This window comes from Mesoplodon densirostris, chromosome 3 (genome assembly GCF_025265405.1).
Source record: "Mesoplodon densirostris isolate mMesDen1 chromosome 3, mMesDen1 primary haplotype, whole genome shotgun sequence".
In the NCBI taxonomy this organism is placed as follows: Eukaryota; Metazoa; Chordata; class Mammalia; order Artiodactyla; family Ziphiidae; genus Mesoplodon; species Mesoplodon densirostris.
Window position 1 is genome coordinate 149,944,946 of NC_082663.1, and position 11,183 is coordinate 149,956,128.

At 57.0% G+C, this 11,183-nt stretch overlaps 1 protein-coding gene across 1 annotated transcript; it reads right to left on the bottom strand.

Moving 5' to 3' along the window:
• Window positions 1–601: 601 nt before the first annotated feature.
• Window positions 602–5,991, bottom strand: SHD (Src homology 2 domain containing transforming protein D). The gene is made up of 6 exons (XM_060092358.1): window positions 5,695–5,991; window positions 4,494–4,599; window positions 4,227–4,415; window positions 2,833–2,956; window positions 1,594–1,713; window positions 602–998 (listed from the first exon to the last, which is right to left on the bottom strand). Exons 1-6 carry the CDS (start codon window positions 5,989–5,991, stop codon window positions 812–814), a joined length of 1,023 nt encoding a protein of 340 aa, XP_059948341.1. The 3' UTR covers window positions 602–811.
• Between the last annotated feature and the right edge of the window lie 5,192 nt (window positions 5,992–11,183).

Sequence of the window (11,183 nt, forward strand, 5' to 3'; positions counted from 1 at the left end):
TGTCCAATTAGCAGAGAAGTGATGCCCCTGGCTTCAAAACAGTGCCCGGAGCTGGACGCACCACCCCTCCCCAGCTGGTATCTCCCCCCCAGGCAGGCTTGGAGTTGGGTGCGGGGGGAGATCGGGGCTTCCTGGCATTTATCAGCCCCCGGGGTCTCCTGCCCGACTGTCACCTTGAAGTGACACCAGCTGGGCCTGGCTCCCCTCCCCCACTTCTGCTGTTTCCATGGGGACAGATGTCCTTTCTGCAGCATCAGCCCTTGCCCGCCCGCCCGCCCGGATAGGGAGGAGGGGCAGGGTGGGGGCAGGGTTGGCCTGAGAGCCTCGCCCCCTCCGTTTCTCCATCTTTTTAATCTGCTGGTCTCCATCCACTGTCTCCGGGTTTTTATCTGCCTCCATGCCTCTCTCACCCTGCCTGTCTCCAGCTCTCTGAATTCTGGTCCCTCCCCGTGAGCCATTCAGGCTCCAACCCCAGCTCCATCCCCAAAACGAGGAGCTGGGGATGCTCTTCCCCCTCCAAGGGTCTGCCTCCCCTCTTCCTTCTGAGGGGCTGAGATCCCCACCTCCCAGAAAGGACACTTGAAACACACAATAACTTATTTATTTTCCAGGCCAGAGGAGGGCTTCGAGACCCAATTCTGATCCGTAGAACCCAGAAGGAGGCTGAGCAGGGCGGCTCTGATGAAGACCCAGAGCCTGGAGGGGCACGGGGGTCTCTCCATACAGCCTTCCCCAGGACTGGAAAGACCTCCACCGTTTGCAGCCACTGATCTGGGTCCTCACAGCCCAGGGCGGGGGCGCTGAGGTTCAGTCAGGGGGTCTGTGAGACCACGGGGTACAGCAGGGCCAGATGCTCAGCGCCCTGCACGGGCAGTGGGCGGGAGCTATAATGGAGCACCAGCTCCGGCACGCTGGGGAAGGGGCCGCTGTACTGACCCAGCACGAACTGGTTCTCTCGGATCCGAGCAAACTTCAGATGCAGGAAGCCCTGGCTGCTCCTGGAGACAGGAGTCAGAGGGGGTTCCCAGCACTCCAGACCCGCCCACACTCTCCAACCCTAAAGCCACCCCCTCATGGCCCCCAGGAGCCCGACGCTGGCATCCCCTAATATTTCTGATTAACAGCCACTTGGCGTCAAGCTCTTGGCTAGTTGCACACTGCGGGGATGCCTTCCGAACTTGTCCCCTATCAAGACAGGCTGGAGCTCCTACCAGGTGGGGGTCCCTCCCCAGGAACACAGAAGGCACTTTCTCTCCAAACCTCTTGACACCTTGTGCTACCTGTCCTGGGCTCCTCACTAGTTACCCTCAGTCTAGGGTCCCTGGTTTCCCTCAAGTCCTAGATCTACGGTATGACTTCCTCTCCATCTTCTTGCGTACCTCCAGTGACAGGGAGTTCATTCTCAATCGGAACCAAGCCGGTGGCCTCTATGGAAGCCCCGCCCATGAGCCCCATAAGCCCCACCCCCTGGCCTGAAAGCTCTGTCCATCAGCCCTGGAAGTCCCGCCCACTGGCTGCTGGAGACACACCCCTCTGCTCCGGAAAGCATGCAGTCCTGTGACCCTCTGTCCCTCCAGGGGGCTGCGGTCTCACCTGAGGGATAGGGAGCAGTCCTGGGGGCTGGTCTCGCTGAGCCGCACGAGGTAGCTGCCTTCCTTGCAGAGCGACAGGAGGTTCTCGGCATCTGCCCGGCTCAGCGGGCCGTGAAACCACCTAGTGGGTGGGGACAGAGGTCTCCTGAAGGGCAATCAATCCCCCTTTCCAACACGTCCTGGGGCTGGATGCAGGCACAGCTCTTTCAAGGACTTGGGACGTCCAGGCAAACAAGTGAGACAAATTCCCTTGGATTTCTCAAGAGGAGCCTGGTTTTCAGGCAGACAAGGTTCTCCCTGGGAGGGAGCTGAACCCAGGTCAACCTGGAGCTGCTCTTCCAATTCAGCACATACCCCGACCTTGATTTTTACAGCCTCCCTCAGCTGAGTCTCCAAGAGTCCTCAACCCCTCCCTAATCCCCCAACTCGAATCACTTGCATATCACTTGCATGAGATTCACCACATCCTGTATCCCCAACCCACCTGTACCATTTGTTACATAACATTTTTCTTTAATGTGCTCAAAGAGAAGTTAGCAGTGGGAGCGAAGTGTCAAAGACAGATGAGCACCAAATAGTTGTTTGTATTGAAAGAAAATCCCCTGTGCTTGTGTTAGGCAGTTCTGTACTGCCTACCTAAGAGGTTTGGGAATGACTGTGATAAACACACCCTGGTACTCACAGGGCTGGGCTCTGGGGGCTCGGGGAGTTCCCTGAGAAGCTCCTAGACTGGAGAGACACAGAGAACACCCAGACTCTCCCAGCTTGTGAGCTTCACCCCAGCCTAAAGTTGGGACCCCTTCAAAATCCTGCTCCTCCCACTTTCACCACAAGATCTCCTGGGGGTGAGAAAGACGTCTCTTTGTTCTCAGCCTTATAAACCCCACTCAAGGGAAGGGAGGAAATCCCCTTTTATTCTGTGTGAGGCAGGCACTGTCTTGGAGGTGTTGAGCCCAAGGTTTGGAGAGGTTAAGTGACTTGCCCAAGGCCACACAGCCATAAGATAGAGAAGGGATTTGAACCCAGAATCTGACGCCGGAGGGAATGGAGACGCCATCTGATTCTGTTTTGCACCGAGCTGGGTGTCTGGCCCACAGAAGACACTGTCACCCAGCGAAGATTAGTTGAAGAAATGAATGAAGTGGAGAGTGAAAGTTCCTCCAGCCCCCATGGCCCGAGGAATCTGTGGCTGGTGTGGGGCAGGGAGGGATTCAAGTCCACCTTCAACTTCCCCACTTACGGCTGTTTTTCCAGAGGCAGGGCCGGGTCCACGCGCTCTGCAGGCTGGGGGCTTCTGGGCGGGACTCTCCGGAGTTCCTTGGCTGAGCCTGAAGTTCTTTCCCACTCCGGACCGTCAAACTGCACTGGAGAAGGTTTAAAGAGAAAATGGTTAAGTCCCGCCTATCTCAAGAGGGTGGGGTGGGGGCAAGCCAGTGGAATTTCAGTAGGAAGGCGGTGCCAGCTTAGGGCAACCTATCAGAACCCAGAAGAGGAGGGGTTGGGCTTAAGGCTGGGGCGGGATTGGTACGCAAGCAACCAATTAGCCTTCAGAAGAAAGGGGTGTGGTCATTCTTGAATCTGGTGGCATGGAAGGGTGGGTGGGCAGTTCCCTGAGTGATAAATCAGAGAGCAGGGGGTGTGGCTAGAGGGGTGGGTGGGAAGTTCTGCCGGATTTTGGCCAACTCATAGAGCTAGAAAACCACCCTCAATATACAGACAGGTAGATTGAGGCACTGAGCTCCAATTTCCCTCACAGTCATACAACTTCTGGGGCAGATTTGGGTACGCACAACTCTTCCTGGTCCAAGTTATTTTTTTCCCTTTTTTTTTTTTTTTTTTTTTTGGCCACACCATGCAGCATGTGGGATTTTAGTTCCCCAACCAGGGATAGAACCCGTGTCCCCTGCAATGGAAGAACGAAGTCTTAAACACTGGACCGTTAGGGAAGTCCAAGTTATTTTATTTCTTAAAGCTGACCTTATTATTCCCTCTTTACAGAAGAGGAAACTGAGGTTCAGAGACTTATCGAAGCTTACCCAACTCAGTTACGAATTGACTCCAGGAAATGCTACCTTCTTCCACAACGGCTACTGTGTAATTGAGCACTTTAGAACTCAATTTACAAGTACCCTATTCGATAGGTACTAGAATGATCCCCATTTTACAGGTAAGGGAACTGAGACTCAGGGAGATAAAGGGATTTGCCCAAGTGACACAAACCCAGATCTAGTCTGACATCAAACCTATTCCTGCACTATACTGAGCAGAATGAGTAGGTTCTATTGCACTCTGAAAGGGGTTTCAGGGAATTCCCTGGCAGTCCAGTGGTTAGGACTCTGCACTTTCACTGCCGAGGGCCTGGGTTCAATCCCTGGTCGGGGAACTAAAATCCTGCAAGCCACGCGGTGTGGCATCAATCAATCAATCAATCAATAAATGGGGTTTCAGTCTCCAAGGCAGTTACAGATTCTCCTGGGATGATTATGACTATCAGTCATTCACACTTCAGTGAGAATTAACAAACTACTGAAGTGACAGGTGATGGGGATTTACTCTGTAAGTTGAAACAGGGGATTTGACCAGAGCAGGAAATAGAGGGACACAGGCATTCAGAGGTCAGGGTCAGAGAAGCACCTGCAAACGCCTTGGAGATGTGGTCTTTCTTCCACTCCCAGGGCTGGTCATACTCGTCTGCTGGCCGTTCATCCTCCTGGGGCAGCCGGCTCTGCCGAGGTTTCCACCCTGAAGGAGGCCCATCTCCCAGATCTTGGTCCTGCTCCTCATAGGGAGTGTCATATAGCTGCACCCTCCTGTATGGCAGTTCTGGGAGGCCGAGGACACTGGTCAGCTCCCACTCCCACCTGGGACCCTATCACCTTCCCCCAAGCTCTGCCCACTCACCGCTCATGACTCGCTGGGCATCGTAGGGCTCCATGTAGCCGTCATCTGGGGGTGACGGGTGAGGCTGGGCATCAAAGGGGTCCGAGTACTCGGTGTCGACTTCCAACTGAAGACAGAAAGGAAGGGGAGGGAGTCAAGGGCTCAGGGGGACCAAGCCTAGCTCTGAATACCCCTGCTGGGCGGGCGATACTACACCTCTTGCCTGCTGTCTCTGTGTCATCTGATACATCCCCTCCAAGCAAGTAGTTTTCTCTTCCACCCGCGAGTGTTTGCAGATAGAGCTTCCCTTGCTCTCTTCCTCTGTACTGTTCTGATTCTCCCCGACACAGATCCTACCTCCCTCCTTCAATCATTTTAATGATTAGGTGCCAGTACTGTTCTAAAGGCTTCACATATATTTACTTGTAGTACCAATACTCAGTAAGTACCTTATCCCCATTTTACAGATGAGGAAACCAAGGCATAGAGCGGGCAAGTGACTTGCTCAGGGTCACACAGCTGATAAGTAAGAAGCAGCGTTTGATCCTAGGTTGTCTGCTTCCCCGAGTCCCTGCTTCCTCCTACCTTTCTCTGTGCCATTAACCACTACCTGACACAGCCTACCGTAACCCTCTTTGAAGCCTTCTCTGTCTCTCCACTGAGGGTTTGGGGTGGACCCCGTGATCCTCTAGGAAAAGTACTGGAAAAAAAAAAAAAGCATGGGCATTGGAGGCAGGTTTGGGTTCAAGTTCTAACAAGCTAGAGCCATGTGACCTTGGGCCAGTCGCTTCTCTTCTGTGAGCCTCAGTTTCCACTTCTGTAAAATGGGCGTAATAAGAGAGGAAGGGTGGAGAGTAGTGGTGAGGATGTTTAAGTGCCCGCAGGAAACTGACTCACTCAGATCTGTTTAAGGAAGATCCCTTCAGCTGCTAAGAGGAAGGGAAGCTGTCCAGAGGGATCCAGAAGGGGGGAATCAGGAAGCAGGAGGACAGGGGCACAAAGCCAGTCAGAGAGGGAGGAGGACAACCAGCGCTGTGCAGTAAAAAGGGGCAGATATCAAACTCCACCAAGCGGATGGAGGATTGGGGAGTGTCCGGCTGGTGCCCTGGTCCTTCCCTGGGGTAACACATAAAACACGCTCCCCAAAGTCCTGGGGAAACCTAGCCTGGCCGCCCCACCCAGTCTCCTGGGGCCACCCAACCTCTGGGCCTTAGCCACGCACCTCTTCCCGGGGGCTGCCCAGCAAGACCTTGGCTCTGGCCACGTCGACTGCCTCCACCTTGATGAGCCGGTGCTTTGGAGAGTCGTACTTGGTGTCTCCAGGGCCCTTGGAGTCCCCGGGCCCCGCGGAGTCGGTCTCTAGGCGGCTATCTGCATCCTCATAGGGGTCCTCGAAGTCCAAATCCTTCTGTTCCCGGTAGGCCCGCAGGATGTCGCTGTCCGTGTAGTCGGGGGTGGGCGGCTGCGGAGGGGGCCTCCGACCGCCAAAGCTCAGGTAGTCTCGTAGCCACTTGGCCATTTGAGCGCGTGTCACCCCAAACCTGGCCACTGTCAGAAGAGGACCCACATGCCCTCTTCTGGGCCCCCTTCCTCAGCAGAGTCCCCAGGGAGGAGCAGGGGGAGAAGTAAGGGAGGAAGGAGGAGGAGAAAGATCAGGTGTGACCCTTGGCTGGGCTCAGAGGAGGGGGAAAAGGCGGGGCGGGGGAAGGAGGAGACAGAGGAGGGAGGAAGGGGGAGGAGAAGCAAAAGCGCACCTTAGCCCGGCTCTGGAAGGACGGCGGGGGAAGGCGGCGCCGCGTAGGGCTCTGAACGCCGAGCGCGGGGTCGTCCAGCCAGAGCGAGGGGCATCCGCGGAGTTTCCGCGGGCAGCGCGCTCTCCTTGCACGGCTCGGCCACCCGTTGCCTCCGGGAAGCTCCGGGATCCCCTCCTGGGGGCGGGGGCGGGGGCGGGGAAAGCGCCGCCTGCGGACGCCCCCAAGCCCTGGCTCAGCCCGGACGCCTGGGTTCTCAGGGCAGCGGGCAGGCTCCCCGGGGACTCGGGCGCCGCGCGCAAAGTTGGGCCGCGGGGACGGTGACCCCGGTGCGGCGCATCCTTTGTTGCGCTCCTCGCCGCTCCGGGGGGATCCCCAATCCCGCGGCCCCCGGCCCGGCCGCCTCGATCCGGCCCCAGTCGCGGGCACAAAGGAAAATAAAATCTCCAATCCCCCTTCACGCTTTCGGAGAGACTTTAGCCGTAGCCGCCGGCGCGCGCCCGGGAGGTGGGACTTTGGGGAGGGGGCTCTCAGACGGACGCCCCAGCCCCTACCAGCCCCGGGCCGGGTCCCGGGCAGCGACGTCAAGGCTTCCCCGCCCCCTCCCCTCCCCTCCCCCTGCGCTCCCCCCGGAGGTGACTGAGACCTTCAGCTGTTCTGGGGAGGGAGGGGAGCATCTGCCCGGGGAGGGAGGGGGTATGCGGGGCGGGAGGGGCGGGGGCCGAGGCCGCGGCGGCTGGACAGTGACCCGGAGGACCGAGGCTGGCAGGAGCGAGCGAGGAGCACGGGAGGTGGAAACCCACAGGGGCTGACCTTGCTCCGGAGAGCGAGAGGTGTTGAGATGGGGAAGGGGGAGAGGGAGGGGAGGTGGAAATTGGCCGGGAAATGGAGGGCTGGACTTGACCGCGAGCAGGGGTGAAATTGACCAGCAGAGGGGGTGAGCGTGACCACTATTGAGGGTTGAAATTGGACCAGGATCTGGCGGCGAAACTGACCAGGAGATTGGGTGTGTGGAAATTGTTCCAGAGGTCACCGGCTAAAATGGATATTGACGCAGCCGAAGGAAGGGGGGTTTGCAACGGAAGGGACGGGGTTCTGGCTTCCCCTCCCCCAGGAGGGCTCTTCTCCGTCCCCTCTCCCCAGGGGACTAATTGCAGGATGGGGGAAGGGGTTTGGGGCAGCTGGCCAGGGGAAAGGAGATGGTATCTGTGCCTGGAGTGTGCCTTCGGCATCTGTCCCTTTGTGGTTTCTGGGAGTGGAGGCCGGGAGGGGGACAGAAATGAGAGGTGTCTCGCCTGGCCTGGCTGCCTGTTGGCAGCTGCAGCTGTCAGGGGGCGAGGACACTAAAGGATTTGGGGGGAGTAAGAGAGGCAAAGGGAGCTGCTGGCCAGTTCCAGAGCAAACACATTTTTTTTTCTTTCCCCATAAGGGGGCTTGCTCAGTGACCCCTAATAGAAAGAGTAAGAGAGGAGTAGTCAGGAAGGATGGAACCTCAGATTCCCTTCTCCAAGCCCCCTAGGTTGGGCGTGTGGCTTGGAGGGGAGGCAGGACCAGACACAAGTCAGAGCTGACACTGCTGTGAGCTCTCCCCCACTCCGCCCCCCACCAAAGAATAGTGGGGCCTGGGCAATGTCTATGCAGGCCACGCTTTGCTTTCCTGATTTGAAAAATGGGGTTTCTAATAGGAAAAACTCAGAAAGCTGGAGGAAGGATCGTCAGGAGGATGTGGCATTTTTTCCTGATGGGGAAACTGAGCACAGAGAGGGGATCCACACCCCGCAGCTCATTTCTGCCTGGATGCTGTGATATGGCCTGGCTTGGGGTGGCATTCGACCCCCATCAGGTCTCTTCATGGAATCAGAGGTTCTCCATCTCCCCTCCACTGTTAGCCCCATTTTCCAGATGGGGAAACTGAGGTCCAGAGCCGATGAGGCAAGGCGCCTCACGGCAGCAGGGGCATCCGTATGTCCTCCCCTCCTCTTTCCTGCTTTGGCTGAGTTGGCCTCCACGCGAACCTGTTGAACTCGGTCCTCCCTCCCGAAAAGCACTCACACAGACCCCCACCCCACCCCGCCCTCTCTGATCAGCGACAAGGCAGCATCCCTGGGGACTGCCCCGGGAGCACTGGCAGGTAATTGTCCTGTTTTCTGTCAGCTGCAAGGCAATACCCGGCTAGGGGATGAGCTGTTGACAGATCTCATCAAATCCGAGTCCTCTCCCTGTCAGATAAATACGCTATGTCTAAGGTATAAATATTTGAAAGGGGCTTTCTAATTCCGGTGTGTGTCAGGAATAGCAATTAGAGGCCCTGGAGGCAGAATCAAACGGCGTTTGACTTTCCTGCGCTTTTGAGCTGGCTTCTCCTGGGGCTGCCCCCACTCCCACTGCAGGAGCAGGGAGGGGGCTTGAGGAGGGGCGGGAGATGGTGGATGAGGGTTAGAGCCAGGCTGGAGGTCCTGTGGCCCTGCAGTGGTATGACCTTGAATAGCCAGTAACCTCTTGGGTTTTGCCTTTCTGATTGGGGGAGGAGGGAGCAAGAGAGCAAAGCCAGGAGGCGGGCACTGCATGAACAAAGGCAAGAAGGTGAGTGGTCTGGGGGTCCTGGGCTGAGGGGACCTCTTTTCCCCCAGTATTCAGGGTCTGAAAGACGGTCTATCAGGGTCTCCTCCACCAAGGTCTCCTCCCAGGTAGCGCTGGGTTTCTGGAATCCCAGCCCACCTGACCTTGAGTAAGTGACCTGGCCTGTTTTCCCATCTATGAAATGGAACAACAGCTAACCTCTGTTGAGTGCTTACTGCCTGGCACTGTTTTGGGTGCCTTAAAAAAAATTTTTTTTAATAAATGTATTTATTTTTTACTTATTTATTTTTGGCTGCCTTGTGTCTTCGTTGCTGCGCACGGGGCTTTCTCTAGTTGCGGCGAGTGGGGGCTACTCTTCGTTGAGGTGCGCAGACTTATTGCAGTGGCTTCTCTTGTTGCGCAGCACAGGCTCCAGGCGCATGGGCTTCAGTAGTTGCAGCACTTGGGCTCAGTAGTTGTGGCTCACAGGCTCTAGAGCACAGGCTCAGTACTTGTGGCGCATGGGCTTAGTTACTCCACAGCATGTGGGATCTTCCCGGACCAGGGCTCAAACCCGTGTCCCTTGCATTGGCAGGCGGATTCTTAGCCACTGCACCACCAGGGAAGCCCCTGAATAGTATTTTCTTGTATGGCATACAGTAAGTGCTCAATATATGCTTAGGGTGGATGGGACCTCAGGAAGAAGCCATAGGAGGTCCCCGGCTGGGGGCTGTGCCTGCTCTTGTCTCACGGATCCCCATGTCTGCAGGGGAGATGGGAGCCAAGGCACCAGGACAGGAGGGAACCAAGTGGGGATGACCCATGGTGGGGCCTATAACCTCCTGATCTGATGGAGGAGACACGGCCCTGATTTAGGAGCTCCTAGTCTGATAGGAGAGATGACCTCTGCTCTCAGAAGCTCCTGGACAGAGCCCTGCCTTCAGCTCACAGTCTGATGGGAGAGACATGGTCCTGCCCTCAGAAGCCCCCAGTCTGACGGAGGAGATGTGTGCAAGCGTTAACAGGCTCCCAGTCGGAAGGGAGAGGCACGGCTCTGACCTTAGGAGCTTCCAGTCTGTTGGAGGAGGCATAAGACTGACCTTCAAAGTACCCAGTCTGACACAGGAAATATGTGCTTGCTTTCAAGGGCTCCCCGTCTAACACTGGCCTTCCAAGGCCCCAACCTGATGGGGGAAGCACAGATCATTCCCTGGAAGCTCCCAGTCTATAGGGTGTGGTGATCGAAGGTTTAGCCCTGGAGCCTTGCAGTTTCAAAGCCAGGTCCAGTCCCTCACCCACTCTGAGCCCTTGGCCAAGGAGCCTCCTGCCATCTGTAAAATGGGGCCGTGGGTAAGGGAGCATGTGCCCGAGGGCATAGGTTTCAGAGCCCTGGCATGGAGGGAGCTTGGGGCAGCGCTTGGCCCTCAGTGAGAGCTTGGGAAGCAGGAGCGGCCCCTTGTCTCCTTTGTGAAGCCCAGGCTCAGGAGGGAGGGGGTTCCTGCATAGGGGAGACCACCCCCCCAGTCCCTCTGATGTGCTCCAGCAGCCAGGCAGCCCCCAGGGGAGCTGATGGCAGAGATTCCGGATGAGGCCTGACAGCTCCCAAGGACCAGATGACAGACATGGAACTCGTGGGGAACGGGGACTGTTGGCAGCGAGCGGGGAAGGGCAGGCTCCAGAGAGCAAAAAGGGGGTGTGGATCTCAGGGTGGCGGGCTCAAGGCAGGGAGCGAGGGGGCGTGCAGGCTGAGGCCCTGGAGGGTCAGCACACACAAGAGACCCCCTGCCCAAAGTGTTGCTGTGCTGTCCCTCTGCCTGCTCGGCCCTGGGAACCCCTGCAAGAAAATTGGGGGCCAGGAGCCAAACTGTTCCCAGGACACGGGTGGTAGAACAAAGCGTAAAAGCCTGCAGGGAAAATAAGAATTAAAGAAACAATTCCAGTGCACTGTGGAGGAAAGGGGAGGGTGGCGGAGAGTGGGCAGAAGCGTGGGGCTCCCAGGGCCTCAATTTCCTCAACTGTGAATGGGGAGATACCCACTCAGGCTACATATACATTAATTGAGCACCTACTAAGTGCCTGGCTGGTCTTAGGTGCTGGGGACACACTCATCAACACATGGACCCTTGCAAAGCTCACTGGGCATGGGGGTCTGCAGGTAGACCCTCAGGTGGCCCCCATGACCCCAACCTCCTGGTTGTCACACCCATGTGAGCCCCTCCCCTGGAACGTGGGAGGGATTTGTGGCTTGCTTCTAAACGTGGAACACAGCAACAGTGATGGGCCGTCACTTCTAGCAGACTCTCCTCATGAAGCCAGTCCGTGCAGGCAAGGAACTGAGTGTGGCCTCTGGCTAATGTTCCGTGAGTAAGTGATTCTGCCAACAACCACGTGGGTCAGCTTG

Excerpts from the sequence above, each read along its gene's own strand:
- SHD (XM_060092358.1), bottom strand. The coding sequence starts at position 5,991 with ATGGCCAAGTGGCTACGAGACTACCTGAGCTTTGGCGGTCGGAGGCCC. Across the intron at positions 4,416-4,493 it reads TGCCCAGCGAGTCATGAGCG|AACTGCCATACAGGAGGGTG; the intron begins GTGAGTGGGCAG and ends TCGGCCTCCCAG. Across the intron at positions 999-1,593 it reads GACTGCTCCCTATCCCTCAG|GAGCAGCCAGGGCTTCCTGC; the intron begins GTGAGACCGCAG and ends TCCTGTCTCCAG.